The 23,152-nt window shown below is 43.2% G+C and overlaps 1 protein-coding gene across 3 annotated transcripts in view; it reads right to left on the bottom strand.

The window, feature by feature from the left end:
- RIMKLB (ribosomal modification protein rimK like family member B) overlaps positions 1–20,394 on the bottom strand; it is a 35,981-nt gene extending 15,587 nt beyond the window's left edge. The window contains exons 1-3 of one of the 3 annotated variants that reach the window (XM_015872155.2): positions 20,280–20,390; positions 18,602–19,078; positions 11,368–11,588 (exon numbers count right to left, since the gene is read on the bottom strand). In XM_015872155.2, the coding sequence (XP_015727641.1) occupies positions 11,368–11,542 (175 nt within the window). In that variant the 5' untranslated portion in view covers positions 11,543–11,588; positions 18,602–19,078; positions 20,280–20,390. Of the gene's footprint in view, positions 1–11,367; positions 11,589–18,601; positions 19,079–19,950; positions 20,063–20,279 lie in introns of those variants that run through there. The other 2 variants (XM_015872164.2, XM_015872171.2) reach the window with 2 other exon arrangements.
- Positions 20,395–23,152: the final 2,758 nt, after the last annotated feature.

Here is a 23,152-nt window from a genome sequence, read left to right as displayed (position 1 = left end):
GCTGCCCAGGGAGGTGGTGGAGTCACCAATCCTGGAGGTGCTCAAGGAATATTTGGATGTTGTACTGAGGGACATGGTTTAGTGAGAACTATTGGTGATGGGTGGATGGTTAGACTGGGTGATCTTGTGGGGTCTTTTCCAACCTGGATGATTCTATGATTCTAAGATATCCACTAGGACATCTCAGTACATTTCTTAGGTCAAGCACACTTTTAAGGCTTTAATAGTACAAAGCACTCTCAACTGACAGTACCCCCGTGGTAGATCTGTTGTTTTCCATCACCTATTTAGAGCTCATCAACATCAAGACCCTTAGAAATAAAAAGTACTGAGCTCAGCCCCAGTTGCAAAAAATCATAGTAATTAAATATTACCAACATAAGATACAAGTCTTCAACATTAAAGAGCAAGACTGAAATAAACACGTAAATAACCTTACTGCAAACTCACTCCACTCCTAACACTGTATCTCGCCCATATGTCGAATGTTCAATTTCTGTTAATTTCAAATCGCAGATGAAGAAATAAGAGCACACACACCCCCACACGGCCCTCCCCCCCCCCCCCAAAAAAAAAAAAAATGGGTAATTACAAAAGTCGTTACAAAACAAGACATACTCCAGTGGGAGCTATTAGTAATAGGTGAACGGTTGAACTGGATGATCTTTTAGGTCTTTTCCAACCTTGGTGATTCTATGATTCTATACATTCAGAGGAAAAATTGAAGCAATCCAGCTTGGCACAAGCAACTCCTTGCACGTAAGATGAATCTAAATCCTTCTTTGTAATTCCTCAAATTTAAGCACCGCATCACTCTCTGCTACCAAAAAGCATCTTTAATCTCAGCAATTCATCCTTTTATTATTAAAAACAAATCACTCAGTGGAGAAGCATCCAAGAGGAGTCTTCCATTTCTAACAGACAGGTATCCTTCACATCTGTCTCCCATATCAAGTAAGACATCTAGAAGCTTTTACACTGTCAGAAACTTTTAATAAATACTATCCAACTATGTCTTTCTAAGTGTGTCTAAATGTGTTTTTTGAGCCTGAATTTAGGGGAACAGAAAAGTTCCCTCAGAATACTACTTTGACCTGTAATTCCAGACTAAGAACCATCTAAGTATTAACTTTATGATTAATTTGTTATGGAGACAAATGTGATTCTCTTAAAAGCTGTAACTGAATAAGGGTTAAAATGACACTGCAGTAACTGCACACAAGGTTGTGAGAGTACTGTAATGAAGATACAAATACAATTATAGAATAGTTGGTGTTGGAAGGGACCTTAATCATTTAATTTCAACCCTTCTGCCTTGGATAGGGTTGCTACCCACCAGATCATGCCTCAGTTTCTCACATGTGGATGCTGAAGCTTCCACCTAGAACAAATAAGTTATCAACTAATTAAGACATCTGCTTAGTATGTTTCCTAATTAAGACACTCCACACAATCTGTAACTACCTTGGACAATCAGGTAATAACATAGTTCAAAGACAACGGCTGCTATAGCAAGTACAATTCTCCAGCCCCACGTAATCCACACAAACCATTCACTAGCACTCACCGCACCCACTGGTGAGCAGGTAAACATCCTATATCAGCAACAAAACTATTCTATTCTTTCATTCCTTGGTACTGCACAGTGAGCTCACTATAGGAAGTGATCAATACAAACTTCAGTGCAACAAGCAAGCGTGGATCATAGCAACAACAGCAATCATTTGAACAGCTTCAAATGTTAGCATAAGGTCATTCAAAGACTATAGAATTGTCTGTAGTGTGCTTTTCTTCTACTTGCATTTATAGCTCTATGATCATTATTCCTCCTTCTAACTTCGTAAAAACAAGTTTGTCAGCCACATTTCTCTTTTTCCAATTGTCCCTCTTGTTCTCCTGTCATAAATTAACAGTACAATCCCTGACAAGTCCCACAGAGCTAGGTAAGAAAAAATTGACTGCAAAATTGCTGTTAAGACCCAGATGCCAGCCTCATTCAAGCATGACAAACAAGCAAAAGCACTGAAACACACAGTTTAGATACATAGCATAACAACATGCTAGGTGAAAGGTATGAGAATACTGAACTCCTTCTCCTTGTCCACAAGGGGAAAGGCTTGAGCAGCATAAACATCCTCTTGAGCAACACCTGTTTTCACAACTTGCCACAATAAATGCTATGGCGTTTATCATCCCAATATACTTTCTGAAGAACGGAGACTGCTGAAGAGAGAAAATCTGACAAAGTATGGCTAGACTATCTTTGTCAACAGATTCTGTGTTGATAATGAGGTGGGATTTAAACCAGAGTCACTATGCAACAGTGACCAGTCTAAAGAAAATCAGCCACAGGGATGTGGAAAAGTATCCCTAAGAGCACGATAGCCAGAAGCAAACTTTCCCTGTAAAAGCAATGCAAGCAGAAGCTCATCTTAGGCACTGTTCATGCACTTGTTCGGTGTGGGGAAAAAAAAAAAAGGAGGAAAGCCACATGCAGAGGAAAAGATACAATCTCACCAGGAAGCACAGAAATACGATCAAATAAGAAGCACATCTGGAGTGCTGAAGTGAATGGATAAAACACTCTCGCAGAAAGACAGACTGTGAAAGTGAGGAGGAGGGTGTGTACTCCACACAACGGAGTGTATCATATGCAGCTTTGCTCTGCTTTACACAACAGACACAACCTGCAAACACACTTGTGACTGCGTATTACGCTACATTTTTCTTCTGTGAGAATGGTCAAACATTGAAGCAGATTGCCATTGAGCCTTCATTTGTCTTCATTTGTGGAGCTTTTCAAAAGCTGCCTGGATATACCCTGAGGAATCTAATCAAATGTCAAAGCTGGATTTAAGTTTCAAATCGATCTTTGAGCAACAGGCTGGTACAGGCAAATTTTTCAGTTAAAAATCTATATTATTGCATGATATTCTGTGGCATTTTCCTGTGATTTTCCTGGGTTTGGCTGAAAGAGCAAGACATGCAATCCACAATGCACTCATTCGCAGCTCAATTCTTGGTACAATGGCAAATGTCTTTTCTTTCAATTCTATCTATGGGAAAAGAAAAAAAATGAGAAAAAAAACCCTAAAAACTTCTCCAAGATGAAAAGTGCCTCCCTTTACAGGCAAAACATTAGGGAAGAAAATACACAGCCTGATTTTCCAACCATAGTGAAATTCAGAAAGCAATTTAAGAAATTCAGTCATAGGTGCAGGTAAACTCTGTCAGGAATTCCAACTACAAAAAAGAAGTGAACAAAAAAAATGTGAAACTCTTATTGTTAAGCTATAAAGGAGAGGAACAACAAAAAAATCCACATGTAATTCTCACCACTATTCCATCTTCCTGGCATAAACAGCCATCCAACAATGTTCTCCATCAAAGAAACATGCAAATGAATACAAGACGCTGTCACTGGCACAAACATTAGTCTCCATTAGGTCCCAAGTTGAGTTCAAGTCTGGCTTTCTAGAGTAAGAGCTACTTCAAGTTTTTAAAGAGATTTTAAGCTGCAAGTACCACAGCCTGTCTCACTAGGAATAAGCAGACACAGCAACAGACAACCCATGCAAATGATATCTCAGATTTTAATCCCGGTATAGAATATGTCTACAAATAACATCTGGGTCAGGGAAACAACACTCAGCACCACAAGCAGGAGAATGTGACATGGAATCTTCTGCTATTAACAAAAACTTTCTTTGCTGAGAGGGTAAAAGGAATGCTATAGGAATTAAATACACTCCTCAGCAACAGTAAGTATAGTACAATCCGGATGGCTGTACTTCCCATAAGTGATCTGAAAGACACACGTTTCATGCTGGAAATCCTGGAACTTCTAGAAGAATAAATTTCAAGACCATAAAAACTGAGCGCTTCTACTTTGTCAGACTTATTCAGTTGTACTAGAGATCTCTTTCTGCTTCATATTATAAAATTCCACTCAAAACACAGCACTCTGACTGGCCACAGAACTAAGAATGTAATTCATCCTGTGGATCTGTCTTGCCTATCCTCATCCAGGAACAGACTATCCGATACCAATGTTGGTATCCCAAAGTAATGCACACATGGACACGCACATCACTCTCAAAGTAATACCTCCTGTTTATTTCCAAGGAAACCCAGCAGATGTAAAAAGCATAGTAACACTCCCACAGAGCAAATTCTCAGCTTCAAAATACCGTTTGTCAACAGTCACCACCAGTAACTATGCATTTTCAGCAGCCGTGAACAAGAGCCTGCACGCCACACTCATAAAAGCATGCAATAGTAGAGGTGACCCATTGTTTCACAGCTGCCATGATGGCACTGCTGTTAGTAAAACGTTGCTGATGTAGTCCATCTTTTATCAGCCCAAACAGACGGAAGTCAGGAGGCACTAAATCTGCAGTACATAATGGGACAGTCCAGCCGAGATTCACAATCTGCTCTACAGTCTTCAAACATGTATGGGAGCTCTCATGCTGTTTTCTTCTCAGGACTGACTCCAGAAGTTGACACCTTCAGCTTAGTCAGTATCATGATGTAAAGGTAACAGTTGACAGTCTTATCTGGTTTCCATGACATCTGGAAAGACCACCCCTTTTTCATCCCAACAAACAGCACACATCACAGTGCACCTTGAACTTCTTTGTTCAATGAGGAGTTTGCATGTCACTTCATGGACTGCAGCTTTGATCCCAGCTCATAGTGGTAGCAGCACATCTCATCACCAGTAATGGTGTGATCTAGAAAACAGTCACCTTTAGCGTAGTATTGGTTCAACAGGTCCTGACAAACTTGCATATGGTGTTTTTTCTGTTCCTATGTGAGCATTTGTGGGACCCACCTGGCACAAACTTTGTGATATTCCAATGTTGCCACCATTGTTTCCAGTGCATTGAAGATCCTATTCAGTTCTGTACAAGTTCTCTGGTCATAGTATTTTGATTCATGTGGATGAACAGATCAAGATGCACTTCATTTTGTGGTGTGACAGCTGAGCATGCCAGACCGCACATGTGTGTGTATATATATATATAGATAGATAGATTATAAACACACACAAACACACATGTACTTAGCTGAGGATGCTCTTTACCATGAAATATGGCCTGCACAGCACCTCATAAAATATGAAATACTTGACAGCACTGAAATCTATTCTATTGAAAGAACCAAAATAAATAAATAAATAAAAGAACTCTTGTAACGGAATAATCATAGAAACCTAGAATTGTCTGAGTTGGAAGCAACCCTTAATGGTCATCTAGGCCAACTTCCCTACAATAAAAAAGCACATCTACAGCTAGACCAGGTTGCTCAGAGCCCTACCCAGTTTGATCTTGATTGTCTCCAGGGACAGGGTGTCCACCACATCTCCGAGCAACCTATTCCCGTGTCAATACCCTTACAACAAAAAACTTTTTTATTATATCCAATCTAATTCTCTCATTTTAGTTTGAAACCATTTCCCCCTGTCCTGTTAAAATAGACCTTGATAAAGTGACGGTTTCCTTCTTTTCTTATACCCCTCCTTTAGGTACTCAAAGGCTGCTACCAGGTCACCTCAGACCTTCTCTTTTCCAGCCTGAACAGCCCCAGCTCCCTCAGCCTGTCCTCAAAGGAGAGGTGTTCCATTCCTTGGATCATTTTTGTGCCCCTCCTCTGATTACAAACCAATTTTTCATGTCTGCAGTGGAAGTAATGGTTGGTGTGGCTGATGTTCATAGCAGGAAACAGGCCAACTCTGCAGTGCTCAACAAGGCACCTTGCCAAGGCCACTTGCCTCTGCTGCATCACTCCCAGAGCAATTTGCTGCACAGCATAGGAAATGCTCCTACAGAAAGGTACATTGCTGGACTACCAAGTGCCAGGGGACTGCTGAAACAGACAGAAGGAATAAGAGGTGATTATGTTCCCTACTGTGTGATAGACAATCTTCAAAGTGACTTAAAGATTATTCATAAATATTAAGACTCTTGATACCTTAATATAAGAACCATTATGTAGACGTAAAAGCCATTATCGTTGATCCAGCTGACTGAATGCTACTCTTACCATTACACTGAAAACTCAGCTACTTATTAACCTTACCCTTCTTTCCTCAGCTTTCTATTACATATATATATACTTTGCAGAAATCTTTCAAATATCTTTATTTCCCCCATGCTTGTTTTACAATGCTATCTAACCCAGCATAGGAAAAAAAAAAAACAAAAACCCTAAACTGTTTGTTAGTAGTTTAGACCAAATTAGAAATTAAAAATAGACAGCATTTTCTACTCTGAAAGAGAAAACAACCACTTGTCTCTTTCTTTGTAACATCCATGATTATTCTCCATCGGCTTCCTTCACTCCTATTCACTGACAGAATCACCAAGGTTGGAAGAGACCTCCAAGATCATCTGATTAAAACATCTACTTGCAACCAGTATTTCCCGCTAAACCATGTCCCTCAGTACATCTAAATGTTTCTTGATTATCTCCACGGATGGTGACTCAACCACCTCCCTGGACACTGGTATTCCAGTGCCTGACCACTCTTTCAGAGAATAATTTTTCCTAATATGCAACCTGAACCTCTCCTGGTGCAACCTGAGGCTATTCCCTCTAGTCCTATTGCTAGTTATGCAGAAGAGGCTGATCCCCACCTCACCACAACCTCCTTTCAGGTAGTTGTAGAGAATGATAAGGTCTACCCCTGAGCCTCTACTCCAGACTGAACAATCCCAGTTCCTGCAGCTAGTCCTCCTAAGACTTATACTCCCGACCCCTAACCAGTTTTGCTGCGCTTCTCTGGACCCTGGTCCAGGTCCTTGGTGTCTCTCTTGCACTGAGGGGCCCAAAACTGAACACAGTATTCAAGATGCAGCCTCATCAGAGCTGAACACAGAGGGATGATCACTTCCCTGCTCCCACTAGCAATGCTATTTCTGGTACCAGCCAGGATGCCATTGGCCTCGGCTACCTGGGCACACTGCTGGCTCCTGTTCAGCTGAGCACCAACCAACACTCCCACATCCATTTCTTCAACACTTTCTTCCAGCAATTCTGTCCCAAACCTGTAGCACCGCCTAGAGTTGTTGGGGCCAAAGTGCAGGACCCAGCATTTAGTCATGTTGAACCCCATCCAACTTGGCTCAAACCAGCAATCCAGAGTGTCCAGATCCCTCTGGATGACCTTCCTGCTCCCAGGCAGATAACACTTCCTCCCAGTTCGGTGCCATCTGCAAAATTACTGAGGGTACAGGTCACCCGTAAGAATATGAAACAGGAAGGCCCGAATACTGACCCTTGGGGAACACCATTTGTGACTGGGTGCCAGCTGGATTTAACACATTCACCACCCGCTACTGTTCACAAGCTCTGAACTTTCCAGATCTGAATTCTCAAAGCCTGTGGATACCACGACGTTAGCAAACAAATATGAATTTCAAAATTACACATTTTAACAGGACTTAAGATGCATGTCTGAAAACGTCACACTAAAATCAATAAATTGCCTACTACTTATTTCAAATCAATACAGAAACTGCTAAGCTGGACTAGGCTGCGAGCAATCTAATTTAATAACCTAGTGTTTTCCTTACAGCAGTAAATAGCAAATGCTTCAAAGGAACACACCAAACAAACAAGAACAAAACAAAATTAAATTGATCCTATCAAATATCCTGCCCATAAGAGAATTTGTGTTTTAAAGTATGCTTTACATGTTTAATTATTTTCATCTAAATATGACACTTTGCCTAAAAGAACAGACTAATTCCTCTGCTCTGTACATTAGATGTAGCAATTCTGTTACTACAAAATGCATAGGGCTATTCCAGCAGAAAACTGTTAATCAGCTGAGTAGAGCTGTTAGTGTTTGACTGCGTTAGTCCATTCAACTTCCCCAAGTGCCAAATCCTAAAAAAGAGTATTGGGTCAACCTCTTTTTGTGATAGATGGACTTACATAAGGCAAGAAAGGAAGCCTTACAAGGCTGAAAGAGACTGCTGAATGGAGCAGAATTATCATTACACTAACTTAGAATTTAGTTTTTAAGAGACTTAGGCTATGGCTGTAATATAGTCTGAGCCAGCCTAAATCACAACAGCTGCAACATCACCCTCCTCTTCTGCCCATTCATATACTTTTGCCCCGTTCCTGTGCAATACTGCTGTGTATTTGAGTCAGTAACCATTTCAGAAGGTTCAGCCCACCAAATAAAAACATCCATTGTTTTATGCAGCTGATACTTTACACTGAGTTCCTGCCTTAGAGATATGCAAAGGAATTAAGACCGCACAACTTGAGTAAGCTGGCAAGGAGAAACACTTACTAAGATCACTTTTGAAAGCATCTATGGTTTTGTCCTATTTGTTTAATTTGCTCATTTGCAATCTACCTTTCTGGTAACAGTTTAATGTTTCCTTCTGAACACAACGGAGAAGCTAATTCTACTCTTCTTAACTTGCATTTACAATCATTTTTGGAGTCATGCTGTAGAGGCACCTAACATGCAGATCTGAAGGTCCATACAGATCTCCAGAAGACTCAGAGGGACCCTGGTGTTAAAGGTTCATCATGTTTCCAGTAGAAGTAGAGCAGAGAGGTGCTAGAGATGCTGGGAAATCCCAGCTTTTATCTGCAGAAGCAACCAGCAGAGCATGCTAGACCTGTACTGCTGACTTGCCTGAGTATCCACACAGTAAAGCAGTGACCGAGTGGCTACTGCTGTGATTGCTCACTGGATTGGATAGACGATAAACCTTCATTTTCTGACAAAATGATTCTGGAAGAGTCACAAAGTCGCTGAAGTTTTACAGACTTTTGGCTCTGGCCTTCAGTGATATTAACAATAACAAACTACTGCTAAGGAATATGCTACTGAATTAATACAAGTACCAGGCTTTAGTCTCAGCACATGTCTCGCTGTTCTACTAACCCTTCATAAGTTAAGAAGTGTATTTACCACGACCCTGCTATAAAGCAAGTCATTTCAAGCTTATTAAAGCACTATGCTGAATTTTTGATCTCCTTATCCATTATTCCAACAATCAGCAAGACTGCACATATCACTGATGATTATTTCAAACAAAAATAAGACATGCTGAAATTTTAAATTGCATTCTTTCATTTTCAACTTGTCTTTGTAAAGTTAATATTTTTTTAGCAATTATGAAATTGTCTAGATTTAAAGGTCCAAATAACAGATGTGAGTACGTAAAAATCTATTACATCATAGAATCACAGAAACATAGAATGGCGTGGGTTGGAAAGGACCCCAAGGATCATCAAGTTCCAGTCCTCCTAACAAAGGCAGAGCCACCAACCTCCAGATCTGGTACTAGACCAGGGCCCCATCCAACCTGGTCTTGAACACCTCCAGGGACAGAACATTCACAACCTCTCTGGGCAGCCTGTTCCAGCACCTCACCACTCTCTGTAAAGAACTTCCCCCTGACATCCAATCTAAACCTTCCCTCCTTAACCTTAAAAACATTCACCCTCATCCTGTCACTATCTACTGAAGTAAAAAGTTGATTCTTCTCCTGTCTGTACTCCCCTTTAAAATACTGAAAAGCTGCAATGAGGTCTCCTTGCAACCTCCTCTTCTCCAGGCTGAAAAAAGCCAGCTCCCCTCAGCTTGTCTTCATAAGGGAAACGCTACACAGCTCTGATCATCTTCATAGCCTTCCTCTGGTCCCTCTGCAACAGCTCCACATCTTACCTGCATCAGGGGCCCCAGACCCCGATGCAGTACTCCAGATAGGGCTTCACAATGGCAGAGTAGAGAGGACTTCCTCCTCTACATGCACTTATCCTCAAAGTCTGAGACCTCTACTGCCAGGTTTTCAACACAAACAAGAAGAAAACTGGGAGCAAAAGCAGCTATTACCCACTGAAGATACAGTCTCCTCATGAGGTTGTTTCTGTTACATAAAATTTTGCTCAGCAACTCCAGCTTGCGTACTTTATCTTTTCTTCTTGCAACATGACATGGAAGAGAGCAGAAAGGCCGACAGTTCATGCTTGACATATTTAATTCCCCCAAAACAGGCAGAAGACAGGAAATAAAAAAACAATACTGAAAAGCTGAAGGATCTATTATGAGTTTTAAAAGTCTGCAGCCACATTTCTGGATGGCCACCTTAACAGAACATACTGTCCAATGAACAGCATTGAGAACACAGAGTACTAAGCAAAAATATGTTCAGACTTTCTGACAAGAAGTTTCTCTGATTTGAAGACATCCTGCAGAATTTTAAGTCTCTGATAAAAACCACAGACATTTCAGAATAATAGATAAATTAACAGAACAATATTCAAATTAACAAAACTAATGTTTTATAATGGAAGAATTAAAAATCCCATTTCCCCAAGCATTTCCATTTTATGCCTGACTGATTCATGTTACAGTACAAATGCCAACCAAAGTTCTTCACCCAAGCCAAATTAAGATTTTCCTCCTATAAAGATTCCTCAACAAGGAACAAGGCAGACAATAATGTGGCAACCTCTTCTTCACAACTGAATACCTGCCTATTTTCTCCCTACACAGAATAATCCTAACACAACTTGCAGGAATGTAACTCCTTCCTCCCTCCTGAGTGATACACAGTGAAGAGGAATGGAGGAGGTATGGATGCAACATCACTTTAATTCTCCTTCCTACAGGAAATCCAAACTAAAAAACTATAAAAACACAGCATTACACAGTTCAACGATGGCATTTACTACCTATAACAAACTCATTATCTAAAAGAATCATATTATTTCATGCTTTTAGCACACCTTCATGTTTTGCTATTCATTTTTAATTACATCAGAAGAAATAAGCTAATAGTAAAATAGAAGTGTTAAAATTTAGCTTGAAACACTGGAAGTTGAAAAAACGGTTGAAATAATCCTGAGGCGCAGACTGTATATTTCACTGTCTTTCTCTAAATACACCTGTGAAGTAGCATGCTTGGTTATGTCACATTACTGCTTCTAGTTCCCTAACAATTTGTACTGTGCACTGAAAATTCCTTTTATTTCAAATGGGACTGGTACCATGGAGCCAAAACATAAACAGAATAAAAAAACCTCAGAAATTTTGTCTTAATTTGAAAACCTTTTTAGTTCTTACCCAGGAATTAATAAGCTAAAGCAAACCTTTTATCTGTTCTATGAAGGAAAGGCAAATGCATTTCTAAAGCAAATAGGCAAAGTTAATATGTTTGATTAGCACAATTCATGCTGAAGAATATGGTATCTTGTGCACCTGCATTATTTAGATGACATATAGGTAGTTTGGCATACACAGAATTCATTAATAAAAATACATATTCGATTTTACAATCTTGTTGTAAGTAGCCTTTCAACACATTCCCAGCCTTAGCTTATCCTCACCGAGATTTCCATCCTCAATTGTCAGCACTACTTCATCCATCAGCAAGGCCCGGAAATCCAGCTCTTCTTCACAGCACTTGGCCTTCAATGCTCTCAGGATCTCCTGCTGAGGGTAATCTTCTCTGATGCGACGGTCTGTTAAGAACCACAACCTGGGAGCAACTGAACTGCACATCTTGGTCTTCTCTTGCAACCTTCAAGGCTTCTTTCCAATGGAACTTCTAGATGGTGGAGAAGATGAGACTGTTAGAGTACACAGGCTCCTATGTTTCATGTTTCCCACTGTCCTGAGTTCTACTGCCTTTGTACAAGTCAGCCCTTTTCAAAAGACCCGCAACCTCCAAGCGGGAATGCAACATGTATGCCTAATCTGTAATTGAAGTAACAACAGAAATAAATCCATTTACATTCAGTGCTACTTACTAAGCGCTAGTCTCAGCTCCTACTTTAGTTTCATCCACAGGAAATAAACATTTGACATAATTACTGGTAGCAACAGAACCATTCTTCTTTCCTGACAGCACTAAGAGGCATGAAAACATTCTGAATGGCCATCTTTGAAGGTGACAATTCCATCTTTTAGAGCTATTTACAGTTGTAAGGAATTGCCCAAGAGCATCCTTAAGTACCATTAAAACACCTGTGACAGAACCTATACAGCATACAGAAGACAGATTACACCAAATCTTTATAATAGGAAAATATCCCAGACAAAAGTGCATTAAAACAGAATCTTCCACAGTATTATTTCAAGGCTGATTCAGTCTTACAAATACTTCACATCTACTGAGAAATATATTTGATATCATCCAGAACATTAGTGGAGAGCCAATGGAACAAGGAGCATCAATATAATGTTGAGAATATTAAATAGTAATATACATAGCCTACAGAAAATTAAAGATAATATCTGCAAAAGGGAAAATAACCTTTATATGTAAACGGCACTTAGAAATTTAACACCAAATATAGAAAGGATGATTTTTAAATTCAAAAATACATTCTTTTCCCCTACTAGTAAACCTATTTCTTAAACAACAACAAAGAAAAAAGAAGTTTTAAGTGGTCATTTTTAATCCTAATACCAAGAGCCATAATGGCAAAAAGCAATCTCTGAAGACTCCACCACTAGTTTTCCATAGCTTTGTTGAATTAGAAAGAGAAATAAAGCCAAGGACTAAAGCTTTTCCTACTAATAGACTGAAAGAAAGCAGAAGCTAGACAAAAGTAATCACAGATGCAGACCAGCCCTTGAGAGCAGGCAAGATGCTCAAACAACAACAGGATAAGGAGTATTTACTCCTTCTAAGGAAAAGGGCACAAGAGAGAATAGACTGTAAAGCATATCTTTTGTATCACAGTTTTGTTTTGTTTTGTTTTTCCCCTTCAAAGCAGCTGAAAGTGAAAAATGCAAGATGAGGGTTGGGCTAGCAGCAGCAGACTATTGACAGATCCTGCCTCACTTTTGGCTTTCTCAACAATGGATTTCTTCATATGGTAGTTTACAGAAAACTTTCTGGCACTACATCCTTAGGGGGAGGAGGAGGAGGAATGGAAAGAGGGAGGGAGGGATGGAGAGGAGGAACAGAGGGAAGAGAAGGGATAGAGGGAGAGGGGAAAGGGAGGGAGAGGAGGGAAGGAGGGAGGCAGACAGAGGGAGAGAGGGAGAGAAAAAAAATGAATAAGGGAAGGGAGGCCGGGGAGGGGAAAGGGAATGGAGGGCAGTAGAAATCAAGTAGAAAGAGAGTAGAAACCAAGGAGGGTGGGTGTAAAAGGAATATGGTGGTGGCAGGCAAGAGAGGAAAAGGGGGAGGGCAGACAGGAGGGAGTGAGAGAAAAAAGAGGGAAGAGAAAGGAAAAAAAAAGGGGAGTGGAAGGGAGGAAAACAGGGGAAGGGAGGTAGAGAGAGAGGAAATTGGAGGTGCGGGAGGGAGGCTGGGGAGGAAAAAGGGGAGAGAGGCTGGACAGGGTAAGCAGGGAGGAAGGCTGGATAAGAGCAAAAAACAAGGAAGATGGGAGGGAGAGTGGATGAGAGTGGAAAACAGGGAGGATGGGCAAGGAGAGGGGAAAATAGGGAGGGAATGCAAGAGAGGGGGGGGGGAAAGGAGAGGGCAGGCAAGAGAGAGGAGAAAAGGAAAGGGTAGGTGGGCAAGCAAAAAGGGGCAGGCAGGTGAGAGCCAGAGAGGAAAAGAGAGCTGGAGGGAGGGAGGAAGGACAACATGGAGAGAAGAATGAAGAAAAAAGGGGAGAGTGGGAGGGAGAAAAAACATGAGGGCAAAAGAGAGAAAGAGACAAAAAATCTGAAGGAGCGAGGGAAAGGAACAGCAGGAGCAAGGGAGAAGGAGGGAACAAGGGAGAGTGAGACAAGAAACACAAGGGAGCAAGGAAGAAACAAAACACAAGGAAGGAAGGGAGTGAGGGAGAGAGGGGTTGGGGAGGGAAAGAGAGAGGGAGAGAGAAATTATGAGAGAGGGGGATAACAACACAGCAGGCAAAGGCAAGTGGGGTAAGGGAGAGAGGGGGTGAGGAAAGCCAGAAGAGAGGGAGACAGGAAGCACGGGGCAGAGAGAAACCATGAGTTCAAGGAAAGGCAGAAGCAAGAGCGGGAGGACAAGGAAAGGCAGGAATAAGACAAAAAACAGCATACGTCTGCCTTTACTACAAGTACTTTTTTAGAGCTACAGCATCATAAGAATTATCCAGGTATCTTAACTATACTGTTAAACAAGCAAGCCAATCCAAAAATGCCTTGGATTAGTATTTATGGCTCTCCTAACACTCTGTCTCACTTCTTCTGAATCTCAGGAAGTTTAAAAGATGTACATGTTAAGTCTCACATTTCATCGTAAGGTAGGTAGGAAATAACCTTAAGCTTGCAGATAAAGATTAAGAAATTCACTTTAAAGCAAGCTATAAGACTGGTCAATGCAGAAACAAGTAATCCTAACTATAGAATCCTCTTAACCAACACCAATTTTTATCCACTAGGATAAATATCCTCATCATTCACAGGAACAGAATGTAAGAGTGGTCTCTATCTACTAATTTCAGCCCGTCCTTATAACCTCTACCTCGATTTTGTAGAATTCTCATGGAACACAAAATCTTTAATTGACACAACTGGGTGAAACCTCATAAAAATCCCTCCCACATTTTTAAGAAAACGGTCTGTAAGAAGAAAGCTTTGCCTTGCAGTCAGATGCACAAGAGCATTATGCTCTTGATCTGGATATGGTTTCCAGTAGTTTTTGCACAAAAACCAACTCTGCCTATTTCAATCTAAAAGCCACAGCCTGGTAACACACTGGGCGTGCATGAAATATCCATGCAAACATCAACTGCGAAGTAAGCATAGCACACATAAAAGGAAGAGCAGATGCTTAAGTGTCTTCTACAATATGAACAGTTCAAATGCTTTTACCTTTCAGTAACTAACAGATTTAAAGAATGAAAAGCAACAAGAGAAAGAAATAGACTTAACTGCATAAAACAGATTATAAGTAAAACAGTGGCATCTAAGCATTACAACAGAAAGCAAACTGCACCTCAGACTAGCCAAGCTGTCACATCCACTTCAAAGAGATGCTGAGCGGAACAGATTTATGAAGAGAATTGATGGAACCTCAACTTTGAGCTGTGGAATTGCTTAAGCTAAGTTCATTTTGGCATTCTCACATAGCAGTTTCCTTCCTTGCCCATTATATACAAACTTATTTCCTCCTGCATTCCTTGAATCTGTAATACACCTTTGGCAGCTGTTGTAACAGAAGTAGTCACTGTGCTTCTTTTCTACTTGACATCACAGCAGCGTAAGTTGTACTGGCATGGCAAGGAATTCATTCATTCAATCATATCAGCTGTCCAGACAGACCTGGAAAACTAAAAACCACCCTTTTCCCCTTGAAGGAATCTCTTCTTAACACAGACATGTTTAAGACCTGTCTTCAGGAATTAGAGATTTGGTCTCCCTTGTCCTACCTTCAACACCAAAAACCTAAAGGAGAAAAAAATCTACTAGTTTCCTTTTGATCATGACGTTTTCTCCCCAGAGGTGAAACAAGGAATCAACTGTTAGGATATACTGACTTATTCATGCATTATCGATAAATATGTGATGTTCGAGATATCACAGATAAAAAAGACTGTTCCATGTCCTTCCTATTCAAAACACAAATAATCAATACTTTTCATAAACTCTCTTCGTTTCTTCCCTATGGAAATGACAAATGGAATTACAGGTGTTTGGCAGCATTAGAAATCAATGCTGTTTAGTACTATCTATCTCAATTACTTGTAATCTGATGTAGATCATGGTCCACAGTGATATGGGGAACAAATTATCAGAACAATTATTTATCATCATCCCCCCAAAAAATCATAGAATGACCCGGGTTGGAAGGGACCTCAAGGACCACATAGTTCCAACCCCCCTGCCTGGCAGGGCCACCAAACATACACCTTTACTAGATCAGGTTGCCCAGGGCCCCGTCCAACCTGGTCTTGAACACCTCCAAGGACGGGGTATCCACAACCTCCCTGGGCAGCCTGTTCCAGGGCCTCACCACTCTCCTAGTGAAGAACTTCCCCCTAACATCCAACCTAAATATTCCCTCTTCTAACTTAAAACCATTTCCCCAAAAATCACCTCTTAATGCACATGCCTCAGTGTTTCTTTTTCCTACAGAACAGTATAATTTGAGTTGGAAAAAGGAATTTTGTTTTACTTTTTATCGTGAATAAGCTAAAACATGAAATTATGCACATCCTTCCAACAAACCAATTTTCTCTACCATTACAGCAGTTTCTAGAACGCTGTTTAGGAGGCTCCACCTTAAGACAATGAAGGCATAAGAATATTCAATAGAGAGACCTAAGCTATATTAATGGTGGAACCTCACGGCAGAATTACAATGGAAAAGTTAGATACAACTAAGACTATTCTGAAAGTAACACCTCTTATTTTACAAGGTTGGCCCACAATGTCAGAGGCAGATGGTGGCGGTATGGCAGTAGAGGCTAAATTTTCCCACAATATTCCATAACATTTTGCTGCTGTGCAACAGATGGCAGCTGAGGGACAGTCTAACAAAATGGCATCTGACATGGAAGCGTGTATGAAACAAAGGTGTATCTCTGAACTCTACCTTGTGGAAAAAATTACACACACACACAGTGTTGCTTGCTGAATGTTTCTGGAGACAAAGAGCATATGGTAGCATAGCAAAGCAGTGGGCAATATGCTTCAGCAGTCGTGACCAGTCAGGGCCACGAGGATGATCAGGGGGCTGGAGCACCTCCCCTATGAGGACAGGCTGAGGGAGTTGGGTTTGTTCAGCCTAGAGAAGAGAAGGTTGCGGAGTGACCTCATTGCAGCCTTTCAATACCTGAAGGGAACTTACTGCCAGGAGGGGAGTAAACTCTTGGGAAGGGCTGACAATAGCAGGACACGGGGAAATGGCTTTAAGTTAAAAGAAGGAATATTTAGGTTGGATGTTAGGGGGAAGTTCTTCACTAGGAGAGTGGTTAGGCCCTGGAACAGGCTGCCCAGGGAGGTCGTGGATGCCCCGTCCTTGGAGGTGTTCAAGGCCAGGTTGGACGGGGCCCTGGGCAACCTGATCTAGTAAATGTGTATGTTTGGTGGCCCTGCCAGGCAGGGGGGTTGGAACTACGTGGTCCTTGAGGTCCCTTCCAACCCGGGTCATTCTGTCACAGCAGGTAACCTCCACTCGTGTAGATTTTACAAGTGCTACACACAGGCTCCTGCTCATCACTGTTGAAAATGGAACTAATTGTGGTGACTATGCAGAAAAACTGTTTTGTAGCTAAGAATTTTCTCTATCAAATCATGTTATTGTGCTCTTTGTATCTGTTAAGAGTTTCCATGGAAATAAATAGGAGGCACTACTTTCGGAGTGAGCTTTATAGTTAATTAGTTGACTAAAGACTGTATGATGGGTCGTATGCTGCACATGTGCCATAGATGTCTGTCTCACTCTAGTGAGAATAGAGCATTATTCCAAACACCCATATAGGGAGAGCAGGTCTAAAAATGGTTCACATCTCTTTCAAGCATAAAGAACAATTAATTCTGATCCCCACAGAGACACCAGAATAACAATTATCTAAAGAAACACTTAAGGAAATATTTATGATTGAACGTAGAAAGATAAAGCTGACATCTTAAACCGCATCTAAGATTGCTTCGTAAAAATAAACTTGACGTAAATCAATTCATTTCTGACACGGTTCCTCCATGGTGATGCTTAAGGACAACCTCAAGGAAAATTCCTATCTTACCTACCAGAGACTAGTTTTCATTAAAATTATTGAGTGTCTTTGGAGAGAAAAGATTTGAAAAGCTAGAATATATATTTAAATCCATTTTATATAATATATTGAGCAGCTGCAGTGCAACTCATCAAGCCCTGATGCATTATCATCCACCCTTTGAACACACACCCTAGAATTTAAAGTCACTGCAAGCAGGTAAACCTCAGACACACCTCCCTGAAAGCACAGCCTGATATTCACCTTCCTTCCCATGCCAGATTTGTAGACTGCGAGAGTCAGGGGACATGGAAATGTATTAATCACTCTTATTCTTTTCCAGTATTCCCATTGACTGGCAAATGCAATCCTAATGGTGGCGCTCACCTGCTCTTCCCTACCTTTGCACTGAGTAACATTAAAGATGCTGGTATAGCAATCCTAGGCACAACTGCCTATAAAATGTGGGCATGCACACCACCAGCCTTTCCTCACACATGTTCACGTTTACAAGTATTTGGTAACATTCCTCATTCACACACCCTGGGTCCTCACCTCCAAGGAATAATCCGCCCCCTTCCCAATCTACCGCACAAGGCAACATCTGCTGGTCAACAGTGGTCAAGAACAGCTCCCTCTCCACTTCAATCTTAGCGTTTTTTCTTTTTTTGTCTACAATGGACTCACATATTTTTCACCCCCCTCCACCATGTGCACACCCATGCAAATAAAACATCCGTTTCCTCCCACATCAGCTGTTTTGATGAAAGAGAGGTTCTTCCATCTCTGTCCAGGTTCCCCTGCAGTGTGGTACCGCACACTCCTCTCCTCCTGATGTATGTATGCAAGCCTGTTCTCCCTCCTCCCTTCCCCCACCCTACTCTCAGTCTGTGCATGCTTCTGCTAGTGCCTGTGGTGGGGGAAGGGAGACATGCACTGCATCAATGAATGGACTGAAAAGACTTACCCGAAATTGAGTGAGGAAGGAGCAGAAGACAAAAAAAGATGCCAAAAGACAGGCGGGTGCTTCCTTCAGTGTGCCAAGTGCTGCTTGAGTCCTGGCTCCTTTAACGAGGTCACGTGTGTCTGTAAGCACCCCTTTTCCTGAATCCCCTATTACTCAAAAAGGGAGGGCAAGAAGCCTCCTGGATGCCTGTCTACACTGCACTCCAGATATACTAATAAAGCTCCCACAGCAAGCAAGGAATAACGTTCTCCTTGTACTATAACTAGACAATGTCTAGATGATGCTTTAAGGACTAAGGTAGATTTCTGTGGGGGAGAGAGGGCCTAAAATTCCCAAGCCGTACTCCCCTGTGGGAGAAAAGGGATGGGAAAGGGGCAAAAGAATACTGGTGGAAAGCAGTAGTTCTGGATGTAATCCTTGCGTCTCTCAACTTGCTCAGAACTAGATCTCTAAATTAGTCTGAAGACACCACAACACCTAGGGAAGAAAAAGAAAGATCCCTATTAGACACAAACAAACATACAAAGACATACAGCAAACAAATTCCAAAGGAAGAAAAGGCATTATGCAAGACAATAAGCAGAACCAAAAGAGAACGATCTGATTAACCACTTAGGCAACTTCAAACGATTTCCACAAATACAGTATCACATACACCCATTTGAAGAGGGAAGGGGGAAAAAAAGATACAACTTAAGCAGTATGTTCAGTCACTGAGAAATGGATACTTAAAGATAAACCTGTATCTACAGCATAAAACAGGAAGAATTGTTTTAAAAATCTACACTATGCTTATTTGTGGGACTCTTTCAACACTCCCCCCCCCAAGAAGCATTTCGAATTCAAATATGAAGACTGCAGAAAAGTATATTACAGGGCAGAAGCATAATCCTACACATTAAAAGTCCCTTTCCAATAGAATGAGTCCCTTATAAGTAGAGGAACAAAAAAGGAATCTAGAAGCTTGTTTAAATTACTGAGTTAATTAAAGCATAACAACCACATGCCTTTAAGATGGATATCCCGGTAGATCCTAAGCCGTCAAACAACCAACATAAAATTAGTTCTTTAAAGGCGGGGGAGGGAGGGAGGAAGGGGACATAAAGAAGAAACCTAGTCGTAAAGCTTTCATTCTAAGTCTCAACAACAGACACGCATTCGCTCCCATCTAAATCACGTGAAAAGCCGTCCCCAACAAACGCAGCTTTTCGCATCCAGGCACACGGGAGCGGTTTTTGCCCCACCTCAGTGGCTGCTTATACACACACCAGCGCGTGTGTGCACGCACAAGGCTCGCAAGAGAGGGTGCGTAAGCACGGAGAAGCGAGGCGAGACGCGAGCAGACCTACCCCAACACGTACGCGCCGAGCACGATCCGACCACAGAAAACGCGGGGTGCGGGACCCGCGCCGCCTTACGGAGGGGGAAGAGGGAGGCACCTCGCATAGAAAGACCCTGCTTTTCTCCAAGGAACGGCGTCGTGAAGCCGCCGAGCCGGTGTCTCAGCCGGCCGTGCCCGCCGAGGGCGCGGTGGAAAGGAGCGGGCGGCTCGCAGCGCTGCCCGGGATGCACAATCACTACAGGCTGCGCGAGGCGGCGAGGCGGAACGATCCCAACCCCAAGGCACGGAGGACCCCACCCCCGGGCTCGTATCCGCTCAGCCCGGCATCTCACCCACCCCGTGTGCTGCAGAGCTCGGGCTCACGCGGCCCGCACGCCCATCCGACGCCCGCTTCAGCGCCGCCCGCAGGGCCGAACCGAGGCCTGGGCAGGCGGCGGCGCGACGAGGACTGCAGAGAGACTCGCCCCTTCCTCCCCCTCCTCGCGGACAGCAGTCACTCAGAGGCGCGGTCCTAAAGGGGAGTGGGCTCAGCCTCCGCCTTCTCCCTCCCCGGCCTCCCTCCTCCCCGCGGCTGGGGAGAGAGGACGGCCCGAGCCGGCTATTCCCCGCGCCTCCACCCCCCGCGGTCACCGCTCCAGCCACAGAGCGGGCGCCGCCGCCTCCCGCGCTCCCTCCCGCCGCCCGACTGACGGATGAATTGAAGCGGCGGCGGCGGCGCTAACGGCCGCCTACGGCCGGGACGAGCGAGGAGAAGAGGCGGAGCGCCGGGAGGAGGCGGGAGCAGCGGGGAGGCGGGACGCGCGTTCCCGCTGATCGCCACACGCGCGCACCTCACAGGCGCAACGGCCGCCACTGCGGTTGCCGCACCCACACGGCCCGGCCGTCGCCCCGCCCGCCGCCATCCGCACCGCCCCGCGGCTTCCGCGGCATAGACACGGCCGCCTCCAGGTGGCGGTGGCGGCTTCCCCTTCGTTACGCTTACATCTATACCGGGCCAGATGTGCGGGCAAAGCGCGCTCGCAGCGTTGCCCCTCAGGTCAGGGCTGAGGCGGCAGTGACGCGGCTCTGCCCAGCCTCTCCCACAGCGATGTGAGGTACTTCTAACCAGGATGCTGCGTTCCACAGCTCCAGCTGCTGGCTCCCAAGGTGAACGTGCCTCTATCACCTTGCCACTGCAGGGTACTTGGCACATAGAGCCAAAAGAGATATTCTGGAGATATTCAAGACCTACCTGGCCGCCTACCTGTGTGACGTGGTGTAGGGAACCTGCTTTGGCAGGGGGGTTGGACTCGATGATCTCTAGAGGTCCCTTCCAACCCCTACAATTCTGAGATTCTGTGAAAAGCTCTGTCCTTCATACGGCAGATAAACGTGTGACATATCCCACACGCTACTTGCCGTACATCATTATGTTCGACACAACTAGTTTGTCACCTGGGCTGCATCATCCCATATTGCTATCATTTGTCTAAAAGAATAACTGCTGGCAACAAATTACTATGACACATTTGGTGCATTAACCAACACCGTGTTTATTGGTTTCTGTAGCACACCTACTCAGCTTCCTCCATACCATGCCACAAGACATATATTAGTACACACTACAAGTCATGTATTAGTACATACTATGTACATTTCACAGTGTCAGCACACTGCCCCAGAAATCCATGCCAGTCATGCTGATACAGCACACCTGATGTATCAATGTCCCTTTCTCTTTCTTATCTCTAGAAGCCACTGAGTGCAGCCCCTTGCCCCCCAGCAGGGTCAGCAAGAGCTGCCAGTCCACACTCACGCCCAGAATTTGTGTGTATGAGATGCTCCAAGTCCTTATCCACCATGTCTTAAGTGGACCCTTTGCTGGACCTGTGTCATCCAGATCTCTTATGCAGCACTACTATATTCTAAGCTTTGTGGAATAGAGTTCACGCATCCTTCAAAGTTCACATATTCAACAGCTCCAGTTTCACATTGTGAAGTGCAAAGATTTGTCCACACGTAATATTTAGTAACAGAAATCTCCTGTGGTATTGCTACTATACTCAAAATGTGTGTAACCAAGCCACACTGAGCAGGCATTTCAGCATAAGAACTCTTCTAGATTAATGTATGCTGTTTTAAAAGCAATATAAAGCAAGAAGGGAATGTGCACATTAGGATTTACATAGCTATAACTATAGTGATGTATAGCAGACGCATAGCATCTCTTTTTTCCTTTATATTCCCTTAAGCAAACGAGCTTCAAGGCAGGTGCTTCTGCATCCCAGATAGAATCAGCAGTTCATAGAAAGATTGTTTCTGTAATGGTTACAGATTTGGCCAAACCTTGCAGCAATGTTTCTGCTTCCCACTTGGATGGCTAAGAAAGAAAGAATACAAGGCGTGGTAAAGATGCCTTTGTTCACACATGAATGCTTGGATTCATACATGGACTCAGATGCTCCCATGGAAGGAAAACAACTTTTGGACTGTCTTTCAATGAAAAAAATAGCTGTATCATCCTTGTTTCACCCAAGGTCAAATGAGAACCATACACAATCTTGCAAACTGATCTTGAATTTCACAAAACCACAGTTTCCCTTTGGTTCCAACTGTTAGACTAGTTCTGAATTAGCTACTGTATGACAGCAGAAACAGAGACTGCAGCCAAGGGAACAGATTCACAGTGACATGAGTACGCCATGAGCTCCAGGTTCCTGATGCAGCCAACTACTCGCAGCTCCAACCTCTGGGACAAATTACAGAATCACAGAATGACCCGGGTTGGAAGGGACCTCAAGGATCATGTAGTTCCAACCCCCCTGCCTGGCAGGGCCACCAAACATACACATTTACTAGATCAGGTTGCCCAGGGCCCCGTCCAACCTGGCCTTGAACACCTCCAAGGACGGGGCATCCTTGAGGCAGCCTGTTCCAGGGCCTCACCACTCTCCCAGTAAAGAACTTCCCCCTAACATCCAACCTAAATCTTCCCTCTTTTAACTTAAAACTATTTCCCCGTGTCCTGCTATTGTCAGCCCTTTCGAAGACTTTACTCCCCTCCTGGATGTAAGTTCCCTTCAGATATTGAAAGGCTGCAATGAGGCCACCCCGCAACCTTCTCTTCTCCAGGCTGAACAAGCCCAACTCCCTCAGCCTGTCCTCATAGGGGAGGTGCTCCAGCCCCCTGATCATCTTCATGTCCCTCCTCTGGACCCTTTCCAAAATCT

This window comes from Coturnix japonica, chromosome 1 (assembly GCF_001577835.2).
Source record: "Coturnix japonica isolate 7356 chromosome 1, Coturnix japonica 2.1, whole genome shotgun sequence".
NCBI classification, from domain to species: Eukaryota; Metazoa; Chordata; class Aves; order Galliformes; family Phasianidae; genus Coturnix; species Coturnix japonica.
The sequence above is the reverse complement of the archived record's forward strand: the minus strand, read 5'-3'. Positions and strand labels throughout refer to the sequence as shown.